Source organism: Acipenser ruthenus, chromosome 50 (assembly GCF_902713425.1).
Source record: "Acipenser ruthenus chromosome 50, fAciRut3.2 maternal haplotype, whole genome shotgun sequence".
Lineage (NCBI taxonomy): Eukaryota > Metazoa > Chordata > Actinopteri > Acipenseriformes > Acipenseridae > Acipenser > Acipenser ruthenus.
The window spans coordinates 1178575-1205808 of NC_081238.1; the positions used below are offsets into that span (position 1 = coordinate 1178575).

At 45.6% G+C, this 27234-nt stretch overlaps 2 protein-coding genes and 1 non-coding gene across 3 annotated transcripts in view; 2 read left to right on the forward strand and 1 right to left on the reverse strand.

Annotated features, from left to right (window-relative positions):
* Positions 1-9922, reverse strand: part of tnk1 (tyrosine kinase, non-receptor, 1) — a gene marked incomplete in the record, with an annotated part of 18969 nt that extends 9047 nt beyond the window's left edge. The window contains 5 exon segments of the mRNA XM_059015304.1: positions 610-757; positions 2177-2359; positions 3687-3757; positions 4553-4728; positions 9707-9922. Of these exon segments, the coding sequence (XP_058871287.1) occupies positions 610-757; positions 2177-2359; positions 3687-3757; positions 4553-4715 (565 nt within the window).
* Positions 9923-12921: 2999 nt separating this feature from the next.
* On the forward strand, positions 12922-26723 carry LOC117967933 (sentrin-specific protease 3-like). Its single transcript, XM_034915412.2, has 11 exons — positions 12922-13068; positions 15268-16083; positions 16581-16781; positions 17833-17944; positions 18290-18437; positions 19571-19618; positions 20421-20498; positions 21180-21317; positions 22535-22618; positions 23128-23178; positions 25397-26723. Exons 1-11 carry the CDS (start codon positions 12984-12986, stop codon positions 25505-25507), a joined length of 1872 nt encoding a protein of 623 aa, XP_034771303.2. The 5' UTR covers positions 12922-12983; the 3' UTR covers positions 25508-26723.
* LOC117404652 (small nucleolar RNA SNORD10) lies at positions 20558-20697 on the forward strand. Its single transcript, XR_004544673.3, has one exon. It is a non-coding gene; the product is annotated as a small nucleolar RNA SNORD10 (small nucleolar RNA).
* Positions 26724-27234: the final 511 nt, after the last annotated feature.

Sequence of the window (27234 nt, forward strand, 5' to 3'; positions counted from 1 at the left end):
GGGAGAGAGAGAGAGGGGGAGAAAGAGAGGGAATGAGAGAGAGGGAGAGAGAGAGAGAGAGGGGGAGAGAGAGAGAGAGGGAATGAGATAGAAGGGGAGAGAGAGAAAGGGAGAGAGAGGAGAGAGAGAGGGAATGAGATAGAGGGGGAGAGATAGAGAGGGAGAGAGAGGGGAGAGAGAGGGGAATGAGATAAAGGGGGAGAGAGAGGGAGAGAGAGAGGGAGAGAGGGGGGGAGAGAGGGGAATGAGATAAAGGGGAGAGAGAGGGAGAGAGAGAGGGAGAGAGGGGGGGAGAGAGGGGAATGAGATAGAGGGGGAGAGAGAGGGGAAAGAGGGGAATGAGAGAGGGGGAGAGAGAGGGAGAGAGAGGGAGAGAGGGGGAGAGAGAGGGGAATGAGATAGAGGGGGAGAGAGAGGGAGAGAGAGAGAGGGGGAAAGAGGGGAATGAGAGAGAGGGGAGAGAGGGAGATGAGAGAGGGAGAGAGGGGGGGAGAGAGGGGAATGAGACAGAGAGGGAGAGAGGGGTAGAGAAAGGCCAGGGGAGTGGAATGAGAGCGAGACAGGGGGAGAAGGGGAGAGTCAGGGGAGAAGGGGAGAGTTCTCACCATCTGAGGGGCTGGGTCAGCACCACTCCATGCAGCCGGATCAGGTTGGGATGGTCCAGGGTCTGCATCGTTGTCACTTCCTGCAGGAAGTCTGTCAGAGTCTCCATCTCCTTGGAAACGTCAGAGCGGAGGTACTTGACAGCCACGCCCAGCTGAGGAGAGAGAGCGTCAGGCTGCTTCATACTGGATAAAACAATACACTGCAATACAATACAGTATGATACACCACACTGCAATACAATACAGTATGATACATCGCACTGCAATACACTACACTGCAATACATCGCACTGCAATACCCTACAGTATGATACACCACACTGCAATACAGTGCCTGCTGTTGATAGACAACAATATAACATAATGTAATATAATACAAGGCTGTTATCACCCTTCCACCTCTCTCACCACTCTCCCGCTGGGTGTCCGCCACTCCCCTCTCCCCTCTCCCCTCTCCCCCTCTCTCACCACTCTCCCGCTGGGTGTCCTCCACTCCCCTCTCCCCTCTCCCCTCTCCCCTCTCCCCTCTCTCACCACTCTCCCGCTGGGTGTCCTCCTCTCCCCTCTCCCCTCTCCCCCTCTCACCACTCTCCCGCTGGGTGTCCTCCTCTCCCCTCTCCCACTCTCTCCCCCCTCTCACCACTCTCCAGCTGGGTGTCCCCCTCTCCCCTCTTTCCCTCTCCCCCTCTCTCCTCTCTCACCACTCTCCCGCGGGGTGTCCTCCTCTCCCCTCTCCCCTCTCCCCTCTCCCCTCTCCCCTCCCCTCTCTCACCACTCTCCCGCTGGGTGTCCCCCTCTCCCTCCTCCCCTCTCCCCTCTCTCCTCTCTCACCACTCTCCCGCTGGGTGTCCTCCTCTCCCCTCTCCCCTCTCTCACCACTCTCCGCTGGGTGTCCTCCTCTCCCCTCTCCCCTCTCCCCTCTCTCACCACTCTCCCTCTGGGTGTCCTTCCACCTCCCCTCTCCCCTCTCCCCTCTCTCACCACTCTCCCTCTGGGTGTCCCCCTCTCCCTTCTCCCCTCTCCCCTCTCTCACCACTCTCCCGCTGGGTGTCCTCCACTCCCCTCTCCCCTCTCCCCTCTCTCACCACTCTCCCTCTGGGTGTCCTCCCCTCCCCTCTCCCCTCCCCTCTCCCTCTCTCACCACTCTCCCGCTGGGTGTCCTCCACTCCCCTCTCCCCTCTCCCCTCTCTCACCACTCTCCCGCTGGGTGTCCTCCACTCCCCTCTCCCCTCCCCTACCCTCTCCCCTCTCCCTCTCCCCTCTCTCACCACTCTCCCACTGGGTGTCCTCCACTCCCCTCTCCCCTCTCCACTCTCCCCTCTCCCCTCTCTCACCACTCTCCCGCTGGGTGTCCTCCACTCCCCTCTCCCCTCTCTCACCACTCTCCCGGCTGGGTGTCCTCCACTCCCCTCTCCCCCTCCCCTCCCTCCCCTCTCCCTCTCCCCTCTCACCCTCTCTCACCACTCTCCCGCTGGGTGTCCTCCACTCCCCTCTCCCCTCTCCCCTCTCTCACCACTCTCCCGCTGGGTGTCCTCCACTCCCTCTCCCCTCTCCCCTCTCCCCTCTCTCACCACTCTCCCGCTGGGTGTCCTCCACTCCCCTCTCTTCACCACTCCGAAGGAACCGTTCCCCAGTTTCTCGCAGAGCTGCAGGTCGGATTCCTGAATGAGGCAGGTGAGCGGGCGCTCAGGCTCCGGGGGGTAGGAGGGACACCGTGATTGGCCCAACTGCTCTGCGCTCTGCCCTTTGAACACCTAGAAGAAGCACGCGATTGGATATCAAGCGAGGAAGCAATTCACCAGCAGGAACATAGGGCTAGAGTGGCTGCCAATCTGAGCTGTTTAAAAATGCTGAAATAAACTTCAATTTAATGACATGGGCATATATGAACATAATTTAGAAACTACAAAATGAAAAAAAAAGTCTACCGGAAGCCATAATAGTAGTATTCATGTTAGATTTTGAAATGTGACATTCTTGACAGTTTTTCATTTCAATATATGGAAAAACTACAAAACGGTGTTTAATTCAATATGTTAACATTATTCAGCAGGTTTCGTTTGACTTTATCAAGCAAAAATGAGTTCATTCTATAGGGTGGTGATGCAAAACTTTTGGCCAGAACTGTACAGTTAAACATAGAGATGGTTTGATCATGATATGGGGGTGTTTCAATAGTTTAGGGACTGGAGACTTCCATGTGATTGAAGATCAAACGAATGCAGCCCTGTATCAACACATTCTACATGGTACAAGGATGCCACCTGCTCTTAAGCTCACAGTTTATCTTCCAACACAGCAACGACCCAAAGCATACAGCTAAGTCAACGCTGGAATTCTAGATGAAAAAATCTCAATCCAATAGAAATGCTTTGGACTGATCTGAAAGGAAAGCATTGTGTATCCAATCTGTCTGAGCTGAAGGGAGTATGCAGACAGAATGGACCCAGATTTCACCAACAAGATGGAACATACTGGTTAAGAAAGATCATCGACGACTGAGAGCTGTAATCAATGCTAAAGGAGGACACTCTAAATACTAAAGCAGGGGGTTGAATGAAACGTGTTTGTTTTTTGTTTCAGTAATAACTAGTTCAAGTTTACTACATGCTTGTCTTTAAGCTGTTACCTTGAATGATGGTGCAATAAGCACAGGGTGCGACTGCATTTGAGAATGTCTGGTATCTGCTTTGTAAGACTTTTCTGCTTGTGAGCTAAAACTGCTTAGAATTTCTATTGCAGCTATTTGTAAATGTTTTAAAAAGTGCATTTATATGCTAATAGATTGTATTTTACATCATTAAAAACCGCAGCATTCCAAAACCATCATGCATTCATATGTGAGATCAGAAACATTTACGCTTGGATCATTCTTGGACGCTGCTCACTAACCCGCTAAATACGGAATTCATTTTTCCTTTTGAAAAAATTTGAACGCGAGCTGTATTTATGTCATTTGATTAGTACCAGATATTAAAATAATAATACACGTTTTCTAAAACGTGTGTTTCTTTCAAAACTGCACAATCTGAGACCTGTTTGACTGGTCTGTGCTTGATGTTCTCTCTCTCTCTCTCTTACCTTTGATAGCCAGGACTTGGGTTTCAGCATTGCTTTATGTCTCTTAATCGCCTCCCATAGTCTCTTCTGACCTGGGGAACGCATTACAAAGCCTTGGTTAGCACTCCATTGAAGGGGAGACAGGGATAGGGTTGGGGTTGGGAGTTGGAGGTTGGGTTGGGGGTTGGGGATAGGGTTGTTATTGGGGTTGGGGATAGGGTTGTTATTGGGGTTGGGGTTGTTATTGGAGTTGGGGTTGGGTTTGAGGTTGGGGGTTGGGGTTGGGTTTGAGGTTGGGGGTTGGGGTTCGGGTTGGGGGTTGGGGTTGGGTTTGAGGTTGGGGGTTGGGGTTGAGGTTGGGGTTGGGGTTGGGGGTTGGGGTTGGGGCTGGGGTTGGGTTGGGGTTGGGGTTGGGTTTGAGGTTGGGGGTTGGGGTTGGGGTTGAGGTTGGGGTTGGGGTTGGGGTTGGGGTTGGGTTTGAGGTTGGGGGTTGGGGTTGGGTTTGAGGTTGGGGGTTGGGGTTGGGGTTGGGGGTTGGGGTTGGGTTTGAGGTTGGGGGTTGGGGTTGGGGTTGGGGTTGAGGTTGGGGTTGGGGTTGGGGGTTGGGGTTGGGGCTGGGGTTGGGTTGGGTTTGGGGTTGGGTTTGAGGTTGGGGGTTGGGGTTGGGGTTGAGGTTGGGGTTGGGGTTGGGGTTGGGGTTGGGGTTGGGGTTGGGTTTGAGGTTGGGGGTTGGGGTTGGGGTTGGGGTTTGGGGATGGGGTTGGGGTTGGGGTTGAGGTTAGGGGTTGGGATTGAGTTTGGGGTTGTGGTTGGGGTTGGGGTTGAGGTTAGGGGTGTGTTTGAAGCTCCGCTGTTCTGTAACCCCAGTAATCCCTGGCAAGACTTACCTGGCCGCCCGATCCCAATGTTCTCCAGGTCCGCCGGCTCCACATAGTCAAAGTGCGCCAGCCGGGTCACGTTGAGCTCGTCGCGGATTCGAGGGAAAAACTGCTCCAGATGCACCTCGGAGAGGAGCTGGAGCAACCAATCAGTGGACTGGTCACGAAGCATGACAGAACCAGCCCTGAGAGAAGAGAGGGAGAGGAGAGGAGAGGAGAGGGAGAGGAGAGGGAGGAGTGGAGAGGGGGATAAAGGAGGGAGGGAGGGAGAGAGTAGGGGTTGAAAATCATTGTACTGCTTTTTTTAATTAATAAAAGTGGGTGAGAAATTAATTGAATTGTGTAGCTTATTTATTGTACCTTTAATGGGGATAAAAAAAATGAAATGCTTCATCAGAATTTGATAAGTTCTGGTTATATGCAAAAGTGTGGCAAACACAGGGACAGATGCATGGACAGACAGACAGACAGACAGAAATCGGATATTCTCAATAACATTTTTTTTAAACCTCTTCCCCGTTTCATTCCCTTAGCGCATGTCAGTTGGAATGTCTATTATGATGTCACAGTGGTAGCCAATAGCAACCTATTATCACACGTGGGATTGTTCGTTTACGTAACCGAAGACGACAACGCGATTAATCACATCAACGGTATGACCTCCAGCGTTAGAAAACCCTTTGCAACCTTTGTGTACCCTTTCAGCTTATTTTTCTGTATCAGTAACATTCACAATGAGAGCGATCGGTATGAGGAAAAAAAAGACCGTGATTTATATTAACAGTGCAGATTGAGAAATTGTTATTAATGAGTCATTCAGCAGACGCTTTTATCCAAAGCGCCTTAAGGAGAGTGAACTATGCTTCATCAACAACTGCTGCTGCAGAGTCACGTAGTCTCTCATTTTCATACAGGGCGAGCTCATATTATTATTATTATTATTATTATTAATTTCTTAGCAGACGCCCTTATCCAGAGGGACATACAATTGTTAGAAGATATCACATTATTTTTACATACAATTACCCATTTATACAGTTGGGTTTTTACTGGAGCAATCTAGGTAAAGTACCTTGCTCAAGGGTACAGCAGCAGTGTCCCCCACCTGGGATTGAACCCACGACCCTCCGGTCAAGAGTCCAGAGCCCTAACCACTACGCCACACTGCTGCCCTATGGGGATGGATCAGATTAAAAAAAACTTAACGACGTAAAATATAAGTGTAGGGTTTGGTGGTAATTTAATATGTTAACAAGGTAACATTATTCAGCAGATTTAATTCCACTTTATGAAGCAAAATGAGTTCATTCTATAGGGGGATGCAAAACTTTTGGCTTACTATCCGCTCCGCACCGGGATCTCATTATTAGCGTAGATAATATAATTTAATAAAATGTTGGCACTGCTCATGAGATCTGCTGGGAAATAGCAGTGACTTTCTCCACAACGGGTTTATAATAATTATTAATCATCTCTTAAATGGTGTCCTCTCCTGTCGGGTTTGTCACAAACTGCCGGTAACCTGCTCCCCCCCCCCCCCCCCGGGCTAAAAAGCATCTCCCCAGCTGTGATACACCGAGTCTGACTAACACCAAAACTCTGAACGAGAGGCGAGGTTTCTGAGACGTGAGATTAAAAAAAAACCAAAACAAAATTCGAAGGAAGGGAGGAACTGCGAAAAAAGCAAAACAATATTTCACAGACAAAAGCAAAGTACAAGATTATGTAAGCTGGGAATTTTGAAAATGCATCTCATTACGTGCCATTGTGCTTTGTCTGAGGACAGGACTATTTGTTTTGAAGCGTTTCTACATGTATTTACATGTAACGATATGCTAACTTAGGCCTGCCCTAATTTTGTTAACCGCAAACGGTATACATGCGTCATGTATCAATCAATGTCTCTGTGAGTCGCCTTGGATAAAAGCGTCTGCTAAAATAATAATAATTATTATTATTATCAAATAAAAATACAGCTGTTGTGTTGTGTTGTGAATTTTTCAATGGAAATGTAATGTGGTTCCCAACTTTGCTGGCAAAGAACTTCATCAGTCCGTGTCATCATCATGCATCATGAGATATTAAAAGCCCGTGTTTGATGTTTGGCGCTGTACTGTTTATTTTTTGTTTTGTTTTTTTCTTAACCAATAAATCAGCGGTCCAGCTCCTGACTGGTTTCAGAATGCTTGTCTTGGGTGAGGTGAAGTATCATAGACGTGTAAAGTCAATACGCCCTACACCAAAATAAATACAAGCTGGTGAAAATGTGTTTATTTAATGGCTAGAAAGAACGATATACAATGAACCCAAAATAACATAAGTACTGACGTATATCCAAACCCTTCGCAATAAAAACGCGGTCATTTTTAAATGTGTAACAGGGTCGGAGAGGTGGAACCAGCGACCCTGCGGACAGCAAGCAAGCGTCTTAACCCAAAGAGCCGGTGTTGTGCCACAGTGTCGCACAATTGTATTAATAAATGAACAATGTGCAGTACATTGTATAAACGTATTGATTTTTTTAAATATTTGAATTGTTTTACATTCTTTGTTTTTGAAGACATCGTACCGCAATTAGTGCGTTAGCCTCTGTTACATGTGTCTGTGGCAGGCATCTAGCACTGAAGAGCAGCTCCTGAACTCAGGCGAAAGCACCTTAGCACAGACTTATAAACATTAATTGCAATGAGCCTTAGAAGAGTTTCCCATATTAAAAGCACAGCAAAGTGTAATAAAGCATGGTAAAGCATAGGGAAGCATTGTAAAGCACAGAGAGGTCTGGTAAAGCATAGGGAAGCATTGTAAAGCACAGAGAGGTCTGGTAAAGCATAGGGAAGCATTGTAAAACACAGAGATGTCTGGTAAAGCATAGGGAAGCATTGTAAAACACAGAGATGTCTGGTAAAGCATAGGGAAGCATTGTAAAGCACAGAGAGGTCTGGTAAAGCATAGGGAAGCATTGTAAAGCACAGAGAGGTGTGGTAAAGCATAGGGAAGCATTGTAAAGCACAGAGAGGTCTGGTAAAGCATAGGGAAGCATTGTAAAGCACAGAGAGGTGTGGTAAAGCATAGGGAAGCATTGTAAAGCACAGAGAGGTCTGGTAAAGCATAGGGAAGCATTGTAAAGCACAGAGAGGTCTGGTAAAGCATAGGGAAGCATTGTAAAGCACAGAGAGGTCCGGTAAAGCATATTAAAAAGCAAACCATAGTAAACTAACTCTTTTAAAGGTTTGTCATAGCGGAAGCATGGTAAAGCATAAAACCAAGCCACGGTAAACTGTGGGAACTAACTGTGCAAATTAAAATGGGTGTACTAGATAGGAATTATATAGATGGTTTACACTAAAGAACAAAGGTACATTTGAACAAGGAAGCAATTGCACAGGCTGGGAGTACTGCTGTGAACATGTCTGTTTAGTTAATTCCATAATTGCCAACGTCATTATAAATCATACAGTCATTAACGGCTCAGTATATGAGCTCAGTTTTCATGTGGTATAACAATAACTGTATGTGGGTGTGGTTCTTGCAAATCAAAATTATTACGGACAGGAAGATGTAAATTCTGTTCATATGCCAGTAATTGTCTTTGTTAATTACAGTGTCAATCCCGTAACTCAGCCGGAAGCAGCTTTTCCACAGTGAAAATCACTGAGTCTGACAATCCGGGAAGCCTTTCTCCAGATTATTATTATTTATTAATTAATTAATTAATTATTTATTTATTTCTTAGCAGATGCCCTTCTCCAGGGCAACTTACAATTGTTTCAAGATATCACATTATTTTTACATACAATTACCCATTTATACAGTTGGGTTTTTACTGGAGCAATCTAGGTAAAGTACCTTGCTCAAGGGTACAGCAGCAGTGTCCCCCACCTGGGATTGAACCCACGACCCTCCGGTCAAGAGTCCAGAGCCCTAACCACTACTCCACACTGCTGCCCATATCGGTCTGTCTGTCTGTATCCATAACAGTAGTATTTCATGTTAGATTTGGAAATGTCACATTTTTCAATTTTTGTCAGTTTTTCGTGAACTACAAATAATTCAATATGTTTAACATTATTCAGAAGGTTTAATTCGACTATATGAAGCAAAATGAGCTCATTCTATAGGCTGATGCAAAACATTTGCCAAGAGCTGTACATGCACAAATGAGTGGAGTGTGATACGCGAGATCGCCTGCACGATGTCTAAGCTTAAAGCAAAGAAGCTGGACAGTCTAGTTTGTAATGAACCTGAATGCTGGACTCACAGCAACAGAGACGTGCAGGTGACCTGCAGCTCTGATAAAGGTCAGACTTGAAAGACGCTTGAGGCTGGATTTGATCATACCCTGATAAGAGATGGCTGGGTGTTTCAAACAGTTTGACGTCATTGGAGATGCATCAACCACCTTAGCTAATCCTCGAAGTTTCCGCGGGCAAAGAAGAATGATCTAATACAATCCAGCTTATTAGGACTGATCAAGGTAAACTAACCCTTAGAAAGGTTTCCCACAGTAAAAGCATAGCAAAGTGTAATAAAGCACAGTGAAAGCATGTGTGTTTTTAAAATGCTTTACCATACCACTCTGTGCTTTATAATGCCTCCCTATGCTTTACCAAACCTCTCTGTGCTTTACAATGCCTCCCTATGCTTTACCAGACCTCTCTGTGCTTTACAATGCTTCCCTATGCTTTACCAGACCTCTCTGTGTTTTACAATGCCTCCCTATGCTTTACCAGACCTCTCTGTGCTTTACAATGCTTCCCTATGCTTTACCATACCTCTCTGTGCTTTACAATGCTTCCCTGTGCTTTACCAGACCTCTCTGTGCTTTACAATGCTTCCCTATGCTTTACCAGACCTCTCTGTGTTTTACAATGCTTCCCTATGCTTTACCAGACCTCTCTGTGCTTTACAATGCTTCCCTATGCTTTACCAGACCTCTCTGTGCTTTACAATGCTTCCCTATGCTTTACCAGACCTCTCTGTGTTTTATTGCACTGTTCTGTGCTTTTACTATGGGAAACTTTTATAAAGGCAGTCACATGGTCTTAGATTTGAAATGATTAGCTTTCATGCAGTATGAAAAGTGCCCCTCCAGCACATACTGTCCACTGTGCTCGGTACAGCCACACAATCCTAACGACACAAACAAAACCCCAAACAACTTACCTGGAACCCAAAGAAACAGCAATTCAGGGGTGAAAACGGGTCCTTCCTTAAAAAGTAGATACAAAAGTAGATGGGAAACAAACAAAAAAATATATATTTAAATGTATATTAGTCTGGTTCTTCAGAGGAAGAAAGAAATAAGAACCAGGCAGCAACTCTCAGCTTTTAAAAAAAACAACTTTGTCTCCTTTTTCTCAGTTTGTCTTCCTGGTCTCCTCTCTCTCTCCTTCACCTTTGGTTTTCATTCCCTCCTCCCTCCTCCCTCCTCCCTCCTCCCTCCCTTCCTTCAGGTAGCTAATCCTGTCTCTCTCTCTCTCTCTAACCCTCCCCCTCTCTGCTCTAGCCTTCATGTACAAATACTGAGTCTGTGTGTCAGCTGAAATTTGAAAGACCTGAAGCAATTACCATGGTTTCACTTCCTGTGTTACAGTTAATAGTATCCCCTTACCACTAGAGAAAATCCACAGATGTGTTTAGAGATTATTATGTGGATGTTAGTGTACAAAGCCTTCATCATTACAAGGATTAGGATCAAGTGTTGACTCCAGTCTTTAATGAACTCCTTTGTTTTTCAAAGTGTTTTCAATAACGCTGATGGTAAAGCAGAGGCAAGCGTTGTAAAGAATAGCAAGGTATGGCGGTAAAGCATATTAAGAAACATGGCAAATCAGGGTAAACTATGGGAAATAGGGAAAAGCACCTGCAGCGATATCGTGGTAAACATTTCTAAGGGACTCTCCCAGCAGTGTTTGCAATATTCAGTGTGCTCCTCCCCTCTCTGTCTCTGCCTGCCCCAGTGAGAACTGGTTAGACTTGTTTTCGTTTGCAGTTCCTAGCAGCCTGGAAGCTTGCTTGACTGACAATTGAATCTGTTTACGTTTTTTGTAAAGAATGACTTCTTTGATGTCTGTCACCTTGTGTGTCTCAGATTTAGTAAAAACAGGGCTGCAAATAGTTTTGAAAATTGATGCTGAACTGTTTTGAAAGTTTAACACCAGAGAGCTTACCTGGGGCTAAATTATCAAACCCGCCCTACTCACTAGACTGTATTGAATTAGCTGGCTGTCAGATCCCCAGTACAGCACTGAGCTCTATACTAGACTGTATTGAATTAGCTGGCTCTCAGATCTCCAGTACAGCACGGAGTTCTCTATACTAGACTGTATTGAATTAGCTGGCTCTCAGATCCCCAGTACAGCACTGAGCTCTATACTAGACTGTATTGAATTAGCTGGCTCTCAGATCACCAGTACAGCACTGAGTTCTCTATACTAGACTGTATTGAATTAGCTGGCTCTCAGATCCCCAGTACAGCACTGAGTTCTCTATACTAGACTGTATTGAATTAGCTGGCTCTCAGATCCCCAGTACAGCACTGAGCTCTATACTAGACTGTATTGAATTAGCTGGCTCTCAGATCACCAGTACAGCACTGAGTTCTCTATACTAGGCTGTACTGAATTAGCTGGCTCTCAGATCCCCAGTACAGCACCGAGTTCTCTATACTAGACTGTATTGAATTAGCTGGCTCTCAGATCCCCAGTACAGCACTGAGTTCTCTATACTAGACTGTATTGAATTAGCTGGCTCTCGGATCCCCAGTACAGACAGCAAATTCAGTACAATTTGGGCAGCAGTGTGGAGAAGTGGTTAGGGGCTCTGGACTCTTGACCGGAGGGTCGTGGGTTCAATCCCAGGTGGGGGATACTGCTGCTGTGCCCTTGAGCAAGGTACTTTACCTAGATTGCTCCACTAAAAACCCAACTGTATAAATGGGTAAATGTATGTAAAAAATAATGTGATATCTTGTAAGAATTGTAAGTCGCCCTGGATAAGGGTGTCTGCTAAGAAATAAATAATAATAATTTAGCATAGAAACTTTAGTTTTTTTTCAGAACAAGTGCCCTCTCCTGGTAGCAGGTGTGCATTGCACATTAGTTGAAAAAGTACAGTGTTGATCAGTCTGTGTGTTCTGATCATTTCCCCACACCCGCATGCTGTCGGCATATGCAATGCAAAGTGCACAGTACACGTGTTTCCCTGCTTGATGTCGGTGTGTTTCTGTGCCGTTTATACCATTTCTGTGGGTGTAACAAAGTGCTTGTGGCACTTCGAATGAATCTCAAAAAGTCGAGAACTAAATCAGTTTTATTGCAGGGTCAGGTGTATATTTAATGGTCTGCAGTATTTTAGAATCAGGATATTTTGGGGTGAAAGTTTGTTTAACTTCAAAGAGCCACAGGATGTTTATAAACTGGACACACTGTTTTAATTAAGGGCTGCAGCAGGGTACAGCAGGGAACAGCAGGGTATAGCAGGGTATATCAGGGTATAGCAGGGTATAGCAGGGTATAACAGGGCACAGCAGGGTACAGCAGGGTATAGCAGGGTACAGCAGGGTATAGCAGGGTATAACAGGGCACAGCAGGGTACAGCAGGGTATATCAGGGTACAGCAGGGTATAGAAGGGTACAGCAGAGTATAACAGGGCACAGCAGGGTACAGCGGGATACAGCAGGGTACAGCAGGGTATAACAGGGCACAGCAGGGTATAGCAGGGTACAGCAGGGTATAACGGCACAGCAGGGTACAGCAGGGTATAGCAGGGTACAGCAGGGTACAGTAGGATATAGCAGGGTATAACAGGGCACAGCAGGGTACAGCAGGGTATAGCAGGGTACAGCAGGGTATAGCAGGGCACAGCAGGGTATAGCAGGGTACAGCAGGGTATAACAGGGCACAGCAGGGTACAGCAGGGTATAGCAGGGTACATCAGGGTATAGCAGGGTACAGCAGGGTATAACAGGGCACAGCAGGGTACAGCAGGGTACAGCAGGGTATAGCAGGGTACAGCAGGGTATAGCAGGGTATAACAGGGCACAGCGGGGTACAGCAGGGTATACAGGGGATAGCAGTTCTGCAGGTTTACTCACAGTGACTACACACAGCACTCTTCTAACACATCAACCCTATCCCCAACCCCAATCTCACCCCCCAACCAAAACCCCAACCCCAACCCCAACCCCAACCCCCAACCCCCAACATGATTCATAAATAAATAAAAAATACATACATCTCGAAAGAAAGAAATACATGAAATAAATAAATAAGTAAATCAATCACTCAATCAATCAATAAATCTTTCCTGACTGCGTGTATGTATAACAAAAAAAAGGAGGGGGCTTCACTCCCCCCCCCCCTCCTCCTCCCTGTCGTGACGTGATAAGGACGCGCGACGGAAGAGGCCTAGTTCGCAGTAAGAAGGCGCCAGAGTTCAATGAATGAGGCGGATTTAAAGAAGCTTTTTTTATTTAAACAAAAAGAAATACAAATCAAGGCATTGCAGTGGCCCGGACCGAGCGGTGAGTAAAACCCGGGGTCTCCTCTCGACTCCCGGGGGTGCGCAAAACATAACCCGGCGTGTGCAGGCCAGCGCTGCGGGCTTTACTCTGCACATTGTCAGCATAGCCCACTCGGGGCCCGTGGAACAAAAAAACAAAACAATACTGAGCACGAAAACACGCTCTCGCCAAAAAAAAACACGAATGAAATAACCGCCCGGGTGTGTTTCTTAGCCCTGCGTAGAAAAACGAAGTGAGCCGACCGCCGGTTTCAAAATAACGATGTCCAACGTCGCATGTTTTTTTTATTTTTTTTTTCCACATTCGTTAAACGTATTATTATTTATAGCGTGTAGTATTTTACTTGTATGTAGTGCGTCGTCTCTTTTTTAAAATTTTCTTTAACACACACTACATACTTTTGGAAACACACACACACAAACAAGGTTAACACATCTTAAAATAAATTAAAAAAATAAAAAAACATCGATTGTTTCTGTGCGTTATCAACAATGGGCTCCAATTGTAAAAGAAAGTGCTAAAACGGCGCAAGCTGGGACTGCGGTATTTGGGACGGCACAGTTGGTGTATTTTTTTTTTTAAATGTGTTTTATCACTTGACTTTTGTCACGTTAATTTTCCTGAGTGGCGTGTTTTGACTTGTTAGTTGGATACCCAGACGCTATTGTTGTGTAAATACCGGAGTAACGTATACCTGAAATGAAAACGAGGAACGTTTTGCATATGTGCCATTTCCTCAAAACCGTGTTCCTTGACACCCCTGTCCAAGTCATTTCCCTGTATAAAAAGCAGGAAACCGTGTGTTTTTTGTTTTAATCCTTATGAGGATAAAAAGACACGATGCACGCCATCCCTCTTATCGAGTTTTGCCCCATTTAACCCATTCGGTAGCAAATGAAAAATCAGAACACAATTATGTTTATTCTAGGAGGCTGTGTGGTCCAGTGGTTAAAGAAAATGGCTTGTAACCAGGAGGACCCCGGTTCAAACCGTCACTTAACCTCCTTGTGCTCCGTCTTTAGTGAGATGTAGTTGTGAGTGACTCTGCAGCTGATGCATAGTTCACACACCCTAGTCTCTGTAAGTCGCCTTGGATAAAGGCGTCTGCTAAATAAACACATAATTAGAATTACATTTAGACCAAACCTGACAAATTTAGAGTAAGTTATCATAACACTATAGTTAGAGAGATCTAAAATCATAGGTTGACGATGCCAGTTAAAAACGCTCCAAACAACACGAAGTAGCTTGTCCTCCAAATGAGGTTAAGTAAAAAATATATTTTTGTACATACTTTAAAATCCACGATGCCGCATGCAGCTGGGTCGTTTTTTTAAAATTTCATATGAAAGTGTTTTTTTTCAATTTATTGCCATTTTGACTTGACAGTTTATCCTTCATTTGTCAATTCCTGTTTAGATATCTTTTTGTATTTTCGTTGTCGGTAGTTTTGGACACACATATATTTTCAGTTGAAAAATGATTTAAAACCGAGGTCCTATTGTAAGTGACTCTGCAGCAGTTGTTGATGCACAGTTCACCCCCTTGTCTGAGTCCCCTTGGATAAACGCGTCGCCTAAAATGACTAATTAATAAATACTGATAAAATGTTTTCCATTTGTCTTCCATGTGTCCCCATATCAGGGTTGCAGGATTTCTACTGGGTTTATAGCCCAAAGTCACTTAAAAAATAGCCCAATTTATTTAACTGAAAACAAGCTTATTATTATTATTATTATTATTATTATTATTATTATTATTATTATTATTATTATTAACACATAGGCCTGTGCATCAAAAAACAATCAATTTCTTTCATAAGAAATCATAGCTAGTATAAATTTGGCTCATCCACACATCACTATCAACAAATTTGTATGGAAGCTCTGAAGGGACAAATCAACATTCATACCAGGCCAGCAACCGGATTACAATGTGATTCCTTTATTGAAATACTAATGCTGGTACTGTATCCCAAACAATATTGCTAACCGGGACCCGCTGACCTTGCAACACTGCCCCATATAAAGACTGTTTTTTTGGTCTGTCCCCATGTGAGGTCATCCTGCATAAAAGGCTTACGCTGTGCATCTGAGACCTGTGTAGCAGTGCTAAATGGATAAACTTCATGGGACTGTCGCTGGCTGTAATTACTTTGAATCAGTCTGATTCTCTCTCTCTCTCTCTCGCCCGCTGCAGGCAGAGGCGTGGTCACACCGCTGTCAGGGACGATGCGAGACTGCGGCGCTGCGTTGGTGCGAAACCGTTGGAGGCCGGAGCTGGGGGCTGGGGGGGACAGCCTGCCCCGTGAGGGCACCCCACGGCACCTTAAACACAGCGGGGCTGGAGGCAGGAGAGAGAGACTGAGGACGGAGCTCAGGAGCTGCTGGGGCTCCCCGTCAGGAAAGAGGGCGCCTCCCAGCGAGGTGCGGGCACTGCTGGAGAGAGTCTACGAGGAGGAGGAGGAGGAGGAGGAGGAGGTGGAGGGAGACCAAGAGAGCGAGGGCAGTTGGGTTGAGGAGGCCAGCTCCCAGTTGGAGTTTGAACAGGACAGACCCTCTGCCTCTGCCTTGCCCAATGGCCTCCTCCTCCCTTCTCCCAGGAAGGCCAGGCTGAGGCAGAGAAGGCGAGGGTTCAGCTTGCTTCTATACTCCCGCAGCCACCTGCGCAGGTGGAAGAGGAGGCCGGTGATGAGGCGCAGGAGACCCAAGAGGGGGCGCCTCTTCCACAGCCTGTCCCCCGGCTCTTCCTCCGGCGAGCCAGGCCCGGTCTTTAAGCGGTACCGAGGGACGGAGGAGGGAGGCGGCTGCACCAGCTGGGACTCTGAGCTCCTGAATGGGGCTGCCACTGCCCTCCCCTCCTCCTCATCCTCCACACAGCCCCTCCTGGGCTCTCTCCTGTCCCCGGAGGCCACTCTGTCTCTCTACCCGCCCTTTGAGGAGCTGCAGGGGGGCTGTGTCGGTGTGGGCAGGGGGCCGCAGGGGGAGCAGAGCTCTGGGGAAGACGCACATCCAGGTGAGGGCTGTGTTGTGTAATCGTGTTTTGTGGTGTTTTTTTTTCCACACTCTTGCAAGCATAATGTTCTCGTTTTTATTGTTAATGATGTATTTTTATGGCAGAAAGCGAGTTGGGACTTCAGTACCAAACTTGTGTTGTGACAGGAAATGGATAAATAGGATTTCAAAATCTAGGGCTTGAAACTCACACTAGCCCTGCTGCTGCTGCAGCACCCAGTCCTGGGGTTCAGAGCTCCCCTCAATGAAGTCTGTTATTTTTATTAATATTGAAATGATCAGGAGCCAGGAGTTTGAGCAGGGTTACAAACTCACACTAGCCCTGCTGCTGCTGCTGCTGCTGCACCCAGTCCTGGGGGTTCAGAGCTCCCCTCAATGAAGTCTGTTATTATTATTAATATTGAAATGATCAGGAGCCAGGAGTTTGAGCAGGGTTACAAGCTCACACTAGCCCTGCTGCTGCACCCAGTCTTATTGTAATCTCTCTCCCCGGTGCAGTGAATGGATTCCCAGACCCGTCGCTCAGCCAGTCCCCTGAACTGGGCGGGATCCAGATCAGCCAGGTGTTCAGCATCAGCGAAGCTGCGCAAGGACAGGGACCCCAAGATCCACAGGAGCCCCCCCAGACACGAGAGAGCTCCCCGGGAAAAGAGAAAGTAGCAGGCAGCCTCACGGAGGAGCATGTCACCTGTGTGCAAGGTACTGTCTGGGGATTCGCTGCCCTTGATTACATTGCAGTACACTACCCTGCATTGCACTGTGTCTGTGCTCTGCTGGTGTAACCCTGTCTCTGTCTCTGCTGTGCTGGTGTAACCCTGTCTGTCTCTGTCTCTGTGCTGTGTTGGTGTAACCCTGTCTCTCTCTGTCTCTGTGCTGTGTTGGTGTAACCCTCTCTCTGTCTCTGTCTCTGCTGTGCTGGTGTAACCCTGTCTGTCTCTGTCTCTGTGCTGTGTTGGTGTAACCCTGTCTGTCTCTGTCTCTGTGCTGTGTTGGTGTAACCCTCTCTCTGTCTCTGTCTCTGCTGTGCTGGTGTAACCCTGTCTGTCTCTGTCTCTGTGCTGTGCTGGTGTAACCCTGTCTGTCTCTGTCTCTGTGCTGTGCTGGTGTAACCCTGTCTGTCTCTGTCTCTGTGCTGTGCTGGTGTAACCCTCTCTCTGTCTTTGTCTCTGTGCTGTGCTGGTTAACCCTGTCTCTCTCTCTCTCTCTCTGTCTCTGTGCTGTGCTGGTGTAACCCTCTCTCTCTGTCTCTCTGTCTCTCTCTCTCTCTCTCTCTCTCTGTCTCTGTGCTGTGCTGGTGTAACCCTGTCTGTCTCTGTCTCTGTGCTGTGCTGGTGTAACCCTCTCTGTCTCTGTCTCTGTGCTGTGCTGGTGTAACCCTCTCTCTCTCTCTCTGTCTCTCTCTCTCTCTCTCTCTGTGCTGTGCTGGTGTAACCCTCTCTCTCTGTCTCTCTGTCTCTCTCTCTCTCTCTCTCTCTCTGTCTCTGTGCTGTGCTGGTGTAACCCTGTCTGTCTCTGTCTCTGTGCTGTGCTGGTGTAACCCTCTCTGTCTCTGTCTCTGTGCTGTGCTGGTGTAACCCTCTCTCTCTCTCTCTGTCTCTCTCTCTCTCTCTCTCTGTGCTGTGCTGGTGTAACCCTCTCTCTCTCTCTCTCTCTCTGTCTCTCTCTCTCTCTCTCTCTCTCTGTCTCTGTCTCTGTCTCTGTCTCTGTGCTGTGCTGGTGTAACCCTGTCTCTCTCTCTCTGTCTCTGCAGGGATCCTGGATGAGATGTTGCGGTGTTACGGCAGCATGATTCCTGTCCACGCTGAGGAGGTGGTGGAGAGATTGCAGGAGATTTTCCAGGAGAGCTTCAGCACCCCCCACAGGTACACGCTGCTGTCAAATTCACACAGACAGCCACCAAGGCTTTTTTTTAAAAATCGCTGCGGTGAGGGGAGGGGTGAACCTTTATTATACATTCTAAATTGGGTAGCGGTAAAATAATTGAGCACTACATGAAAATAAATAAATAAAATCTTCTTTTAGTGCAGTTCACTGGACACGCACGATAGACACTAGAATCAGTCTTGGGGTATGCAGACTCTATTAGTCTGAATGCAGCCTGTGCGGTCCCTGGAGAGGATGGTGAAGGTGTCTAGGGAAGCAACAGAGTGTTTCTCAAGCCTGTGTCTCACTGTTTAGCGCCCGGCCTTCTCTCTCTCTCTCTGCAGGAAGACGATGGTGCACCACCTAATGCAGTCCTACCAGCGGATGCTGGGCAATTCGATGGTACGAGGGTTCCGGGTCAACTACAAGCGACACGTCCTCACCATGGACGACCTGAGCACGCTCTACGGGCAGAACTGGCTCAACGACCAGGTCAGCAGGGAGGGCAGACCGCTGGGATCCTCTCCTCTGCATCCCGGGGCTTCAATGAGTGGTTGGGGGGGGGCTGGACTGAATTTATTTAGCCTGGAAGAAAGAAGAATTAGGGAGGGGGAGGAGGCGGGTGTTGATTTTGAAGCCTTTAAAATCTTAAAGGTGTTGGTCAGGGTTTGTCAACTCCTTTTAAGAGCAGTGCAGGAGCGGAAGACACAGTGAGAAAGTGGAGACTCAGGACAGAGGGAAGGAGACGCTTCTTCTCACAGAGAAAGCGGGGAGGGGATGGAATGGGTTACCCAGCCGTGGTGTCGATGCTGAATCACTGGGATCCTTTAAGACCCTGACCTTGACAACATCCAGCTTTGATGGGCTGACTGACCTATTCTCGCTCCTTTGTTTCTTGATATTAGGCTATTGGTTCCAGCTCAGTGATTTTTGTTGCTGTTATCCCTGTCAATCTGTGATATATAATGCAGGCTGCTGTATTTATTATTATTATTATTATTATTATTATTATTATTATTATTATTTATTTCTTGGCAGACGCCCTTATCCAGGGCAACTTACAATTGTTACAAGATATCACATTATTGTTACATACAATTACCCATTTATACAGTTGGGTTTTTACTGGAGCAATCTAGGTAAAGTACCTTGCTCAAGGGTACAGCAGCAGTGTCCCCCCACCTGGGATTGAACCCACGACCCTCCGGTCAAGAGTCCGGAGCCCTCACCACTACTCCACACTGCTGCCCTATATATACATGCATGTGGCACGCCGTGCAGTTTTACATACATCCAGAGAACCCGTTGCTGATTTCCAAGGACCACCTTTAGCCAGTAGCATTTTCATGTTAGATTTCGTAATGTCACGTACGTATCTGGAAAACTACAAAGCGGTGTGTAATTCAATATGTTAGCGTAACATTGTTCAGCAGGTTTCATGTGACTTTATGAAGCAAAATAAGTTAATTCTATAGGGTGAGGCAATGCTTTTGGCCATAGCTGTAGAATGGTCCGTCAAAGTCAGTGCTGAAACAGTTCAGATAACCTCAGTAATTTGTTCAGTTTCTGGGAAACGTCCCTCCTGGTGACTCTGATCAGCTCAATCCGCGGTGTTGTTTCCTCAGGTGATGAACATGTACGGGGACCTGGTAATGGACACAGTGCCTGAGAAGGTGAGAACAGCCCTTATACACGCCTCCCCTAGTGAGAGCACAGCCCAGTGTGGCCCAGCACAGCCCAGTGTGACCCAGCACAGTGAAATACAGCACAGCCCAGTGTGACCCAGCACAGTGAAATACAGCACAACACAGTGAAAGTACAGCACAGTGTGACCCAGCACAGTGAAAGCACAGCACAGTGTGATGAAGCACAGTGAAAGCACACAGCACAGTGTAATACAGCACAGTGAAAGTACAGCACAGTGTGATGAAGCACAGTGAAAGCACACAGCACAGTGTAATCCAGCACAGTGACGGCATGATGAAGCATAGGTAAGCATTGTGAGGTATGGTAAAGCATATTAACAAACATGGCAATGTCAGATATCTGGTTAACAATGACCACGTGCTTTCATGCAGAGCTGTACTAGGGTGTACGTGTGTCAATGCAAACCAAGCTTGTGCAATTCAAAGACAAACGATTAGATTCTTAACCCTGCAATGCAGAAGCATTCGAGAAATGAGAAAAGCTGATTTTATTTATGTAACTAGATTCCATTTCTTGTACAAAACACACTTTCTCTCCCCCCCCCCCCTTTATCTGGCAAAACCATTATATACTGTATTAAACATTAAAAAATTATACTATAGAGGGGTGTTTAAGCACTGTAGCATGTGATCCAGAAATTGGCATTGCAGGGTTAAAGACTAGATGAAAATTTGTCATTTGTATTTTAGAAGCTTATTTTAGTGTTGCTACATCTTATATCTTCAGAAGTCTCTGTGGGTTATAGTCTGATTTCTCCCTGTGTTTCAGGTTCACTTCTTCAACAGTTTCTTTTACGACAAACTGAGAACGAAAGGCTACGACGGGGTAAAGAGATGGACGAAAAACGTAAGCGCTTGTGTTTGCCGTAAAACTGTTCGCTTTCTGGAGAGACTCTCCCAGCCGCTGTTTCGTGATGATCCCCATGCGTGTCATATGATCCCACAATCCCATCCAGCTCCTGGCCGCCCGCTGATGTTCTGTCAGGGGGCGTGTCCAGCACTGGAGGATTCTGGGGCTGTGATCATACCCTACAGACTCTGAAAACAGCAACGGGGAAAGCGAGTCTGAAAAGAAATGCGCGTTGGATGTCACCCAATCAGGACTGAGTGCCAAGTCTAACTTGATTTATAGCGAATCAGAAAGCAGGGATGTAACCTTGTAAGTGTTTCTGATTCGCTGCTGCAGCCCCCCCGAGGGAGGTGCTTATTTGTGGAAGTGTGCCAACAAAGCAGGTACATTAGTGAGAGATTTTATATTCAACTTGTGTGATAACACCACAGATAAACCATGCTGTGTGCTAATGCCACACCCAGCTTCTGCATAACAGTTTATACATTAAGTTAGGCAGATAGCTAGATGAGATGGTATACATTTTTTTTTATCTAGCCCCTACAGTGGAATAACATGCTTCCCAGGACTAGTTTCGAAGTGTAAGCAAAGACACATTCGAATCTAGTGCTGACAAGGTGTCTTGCAAGATTGACGTGCAACTTGTAACTCATTGAGTTGTCGAACAAACCTTTCCAGGTGGATATCTTCAAGAAGTCTCTGCTCCTGATCCCCATTCACCTGGAGGTGCACTGGTCCCTGGTGTCTGTGGACGTGCCCAAACGCACAGTCACCTACTTTGACTCCCAGCGCACACTCAACAGACGCTGCCCCAAGGTAACCACGCGCTGCGCTGGCGCTATCGGAGCCAGCCTGTCAAACAGCCACCTTCCTTCCATCGTCACGTCAGCAGGGCTGGGGCGGTCCAGTCTTTTCAATTGCATTTAAAAACCTGCTTGCATTGGCTTGTTCTTGAGTTGGATTGTTGGCCAATGGCTTATTTTTTTTTTTCAAATAGTTTTATTAAATTTTGCCACAGCTGCAAATTCAAAATCGCAGCTTTCAGCGTGATGAAGTTCATGACCAGGAAATGCATCCGCAGAACCGTGTGGAATAAGAAATGAAATGTTCATCGGTATTTGATTCAGCAGCTAGCTGCAAAAATGTAAGAGTGACCTTTCGACAGGCAGGCACCCCCGATCTCCCCAGAATCTGTTATCGGCAATAACTAAATAACGTCAATGCCAAGATTCATGACAATCTGATAAGCGGTTCACGAGAGAGATGTAAAAATTGTCAAGTGGGATGTGTGCGTATGACAGCCTGCACGATCTCCGGTGCAGAACGCCTGTTGGTTGAGAGAGAAAGTAACCCTTGGCCAGCAATGACCCCCCCCAGGACTGGAGGATTCTGGGGCTGTGATCATACCCTACAGGGTCTGAAAACAGCAAAGGGGACTTTTTGATAAGAGCAGGGGTCTAGCGTACATTGCATGGGAATTCAGCCTAGACAAAAGAGGAATGAGGGGACTTGATTGAAGTCTTTAGAATCATAAATGGTATAGATAGCTATCCAAAGACACGACTTCAAATTTATCACAGAAAAGAAAAGGGCAGAAATGGAAGCTGAGTAGAGTTTAGAACAGAAGATAGGAAGCACTTTTTTTTAAGTTATAAATGCATGGAATAGCCTACCATGTGATGTAGTAGGATCTAAAACACTGGGAACATTTTAAAAAAAGACGAGACTCTGTGGTTAGGGGAGAATGGTGTGCTAACAAGGGATGAGCCTTGATGGGCCAAATGGCCTTTTCTCATTCCCAAACTTATGTTCCAAGCAGCTAGCTGTTGAATTATATACTGGTTTTCAGTTAGCATGTCTCATTCATTCATTCTCTCTCTCTCTTTCTTTCTCTCTCTCCTCTTTCTCTTTTATTTCTTTTTTCTCTGTCTCCTCTTCCTCCTCTCTCTGTCTCCTTTTCCTCCTCCTCCTCCTCTCTCTTTCTCTCCTCTCTCTGTCTCTCTCTCTGTCTGTATCTCTCTCTCTCTCTCTAGCACATTGCAAAGTACCTTCAAGCAGAGGCCCTCAAGAAAGACAAGCCTGATTTCTGCGACGGCTGGAAGGGATTCTTCAAAATGGTGAGTCGTTGTATTGAACCTCGGCACACTGGTGTAGTTGTAATGATACCAGATAATTGATCGATTACAGTTCAATTACCCATTTATTTTGGAACCGGCTCTGAGTTCATACATGCTGCGTGGGGCATCTCTTAATCTATAATCCTGAGGATCATGAAATGTGCAGAATGTCTTAAAATAAGTGACACCCTACACACCATGTATTGACTTGCTGTAAATCACAGAAACAACATCCGTACAGACTGGGTATGGGGGTTGATTTGTAACGATGATCACAAAGCTAACATCGGAATGAGGTCCTGTTGGAAGTGACTCTGCAGCAGCAGCAGCAGTTGTTGATGATGCAGAGTTCACCCCCCTAGTCTCTGTAAGTCGCTTTGGATAAAAGCGTCTGCTAAATGACTGATGAATAATGAACGTGAAGGGGTAATAAACCCGTTTTTTCAAGCATGCATTACCCTCGGATAACCTTTCCGAGCGCTTCACCCCGAGGGCTCTTTGTCTTGCAGAATGTGGCCAGGCAGAACAATGACAGCGACTGCGGCGCCTTCGTTCTTCAGGTAACTAAACTTTTTGGCTTTTTTTCAATCCAGTGAAAAGCAGTGCTGCTCGATCATAAATCTTCTCTCTCTCCTGCACTTCCATTCACTCTGTAGATCTGAGAAGTGCAGTTTCGAAAGAAACACACATTCTGTTTTTTTATTTACAACAAACTCGGTCCTCGGGACCCTAGTGTCTTATGTTTTTTTTTTTTTGTTCCAGCTGAGCTCTCAATTAACTGAACCCTTAATTTAACTAATTGGCTTAATTGGACTGTTCTAAAATTCTCAGCTCCTAACCAGTTGCAGATTTCAAATTGCTTATAACATTTTATAGTTAACTTGAAACCTTCAGGCATCGTGGTATTGAGTATTTATCCATGTATTCTTCTGTATTGTACGTTATCTAATTTTATTTCTCCTAAAACTACAAACTGTAGGTCCTTCATGTTGTAAAGTCATTTTTTTGTAAAGTCTTGGTTCGTTTATTTTTTAATGTTCGATAGGTTGGGAAGTTGGCTCTTTCCGAGCAAAAACTATTATTTACATCTAAATTTAAAGCTGAAAAACATCCATTTATAAATGCTGTATATCCAAATCATTTCTAAAACAGCAGTACCTATTAAAGCAGGTAATAAATGGCCTATGGTTTATGTATCTTTATATTTTATGAATTTATGGTAGTGTGTATTTCAGTACATTTTATTAAAGCTACAGCTATGATCAAATGTTTTGCATCAGCTAGAATTTTAGGGTTTGGATGTAACATAATTTCTAGCTTATTTCACATCATGCAATCACAGAAACTGCAAAATGATCTCGCAAAATGCTACTGGAAGCCATAATAGTAGTACAGTAGTATTTCATGTTTAGATTTGGAAATGTCGCATTTTAAATTAAGTATATGGGGAAAACTACAAAGAGGTGTGTAATTCAATATGTTAACATTAATCGTCAGGTTTCACTCGACTTTATGAAGCAAAATGAGTTCATTCTAGAGGGTGATGCTAAACTTTTGGCCAGAGCTGCAGATTCTCTTTTTCAATTGTTTGTCTGTCGCACTGCGATTCCAACATGAGCAAAAAAAGGCTGCTCTGTTTAAGAAAAGCTTCAGACAGGAAAGCATGATAACGCAGGAACGTGTATCTTAAAGGAATGCGTTTCTGAACCTGCCCACGCAAAGAACGCGCTTTCTCTCAGTACAGCGTTCCGTTACCATGGTCACACACAGTATAGATTGTGCAGCAGACCTCTGGGGTCGGTTGCTATTGTAACTGTGCAATTTGAAATGTGTTGCAATGTGGAACCTTGGCACACTTGTATAATTGTGATTCTACCCGATACCTGATAAATTGCAGTTGAATTACGCATTTATTTGTCATTCGATCTGGATTGTATATTCAACCTTTTTTTTTTTTTTTTTTGTAGCGAACCCATCCTGTAAATTGGCGCATCCAGTAAAAGCACTCGCTAGAGTGCAGGATGCGCTCTATAGCCTGGATGTCGCGAGTTCGAGTCCGGGCTATTCCACAGCCAACCGTGGACGGGAGCTCCCAGGGGGCGGCACACAATTGGCCGAGCATCGCCCGGGGGGAGGGCGGGTTAGGTCGGCCAGGGTGTCTTCGGCTCACCGCGCACCAGCGACCCCTGTAGTCTGGCCGGGCGCCTGCGGGCTTGCCTGTAAGCTGCCCAGAGCTGCGTTGTCCTCCGACGCTGTAGCTCTGAGGCGGCTGCACGGTGGGTCTGCAGCGTGTAAAGAAGCGGGCGGCTGACGGCACACGCTTCAGAAGACAGCGTGTGTTCATCCTCGCCCCTCCCGAGTCAGCGCAGGGGTGGTAGCGGGGAGCTGAGCCTAATTGGGCATTTCAAATTGGGGAGAAAATAATAAAAACGAATTGGCAGCGACTAAATTAAAAAAATAAATAAATAAATGGTTGAATATACAATACCGATCGAAATGACAAATGTGTAATTCAACTGCAATTTATCATATTTCTGTATTTGTACCTGTGATCATTGCTTTGGTTATTTTAGGATAAACAGAGTGTAAACATGTTAGGGTATTTTGTATTTATAATTGTAATCACTGCAGTGCAATTAAACAATTCTGCTGTGAGTATAACTGACCCCAGGTGTGTTGCACAGAACTGGTTTTGATTCTCTCTCTCTCTCTCTCTCTCTCTCTCTCTCTCTCTCTCTCTCTCTCTCTCTCTCTCTCTCTCTCTCCTCTCTCTCTCAGTACTGCAAGTGTCTGGCATTAGGAGAGCCCTTTGGTTTCACCCAGCAGGATATGCCCAAGCTCAGAAAGCAGATCTACAAAGAATTGTGTCATTGTAAACTGACCCTGTGAAGAGAGTGGGCCAACAGGCATCTCTGCCATCAACCAACCAACCAACCAACCAACCACACGCACACACACAAGACTTCTGTTTTTCTTCTTTTTTTGTCTTTGTGGTAAAGAGAGGCCATGCAGAAACGAAGGCAGAGGTACAGGCCTGTGTGCTAGGTGGCCATCTAAATTCAAACCCAGAGTGACACAACTGTACAGTGGATTTATATCTAACGGGACAACCATGATCTCTCTCTCTGTCTCTCTCTCTCTCCTCTCTCTCTCTCTCTCGCTCTCCTCTCTCTCTCTCTCTTGCTCTCGCTCTCTCGCTCTCTCTCTTTCTCTCTCTCTCTCTCTCCTCTTTAGTAGCAGAAACAGCAGCATTGTCCACGAACTCTATTGAAGGAATTATTAGATTCTAACTTGGTAGGACTTTTTTTTTTTTTTTTGTTCGTTTTTTTTTTTTTTTTTTTACTTTTTATTGTCATTTTCATTTTATTTAAATGTTGCTGGATAATGTTCAACTGCAAAGTGTTTTGTATATAAAACATGTGGGTTAATAAAAATTGAAAACGAAAAAAAAAAAAGGCAACTAATGTACCGACCTTGCAAGCACGTTCTTACTCGAAGATCCTTCAAGAACTAAATATTTTCAAATGACCCCGGTCTCTCTTAAGGGGTCGTTCACACTCTGTTTGTTTGTGTCCCAGAAGCCTCTGCAGTGTGTACAGGAAACACATTACTGTCCGATTGCTTTGTCCCATGTTGTTTAAGCAATAGATTCTTCTTCACACGTCACAAGAGAATTACAATAGCATGTTCTGCACATCGCAGTGTCTCCAGATCACGCTCCCTCCTGCAGCAGTGCTGGTGCGATGAGCAGCGCACTGTACTGTGGGAACAGAAAACCAGCGATGCTGTTGCAGGAGGGTGCGTGATCTGGGTACACTGCGATCCTTCCTTTTTTTTTTTCTAGAGAATTTTATTTTCTTCTTTCTGGCTCCTGAGTAAATGTTGAGAAATGTGTTGCCTTTTTTTATGAAGCATGCTGGGAGATTTTAAACAATTCAAAAGAGTCTGCTATGTGTTTTTAAGGACACAGCAAAGGGAACGGCATGCATTTTTTTGCAAACACTTCAGTGAGTTCTGTGATAGATATATGGCCAGCTGGCTGTTTAAGCTTATATATATGTACAACTGAATAGTTAAATGGCTGAAAAATAGTCCTGTACATTGGTAACGTGGCTGGACCGCATCACCATAAGCTACGAGATACATATCCCTACACAAGACAAAAGCATGGAGGGGAACTACATCCACCCCCTCTCCGTGTGAGAAACCACTGTACTTAAAAAAAGATATTGAAATATAAAATCAATAATATACCCCCAAAAGAGAGTAAAATACAGACCAGCTTCCTAAAATAGTGTGGTTAATAAACGCCTACTTTTTATTTCTCCCCTATCATATAAAAAACTGGACTTTTAAAGGTCATTTGATGTTTTAAACAGACCTGTATTTAGTTTCCTCAGGTCGTGGTTTCATTGAGTGTTTTACCGCCTTTTTAAGACGTTAAAGACTCGGTTTGACAGTCTTTAGTTTACTATAGTGTGTCTGAATTTATGTAACAAATCTAGTGAAATTCCAGGTTTACGTTTTAGGGAATCGTTAAACTCCGAATAAAATATTTGAAGCCATGGATAGTTGTCGTAAAATGTTTCACATTGTATTGAAGAAAAGAAAACGGA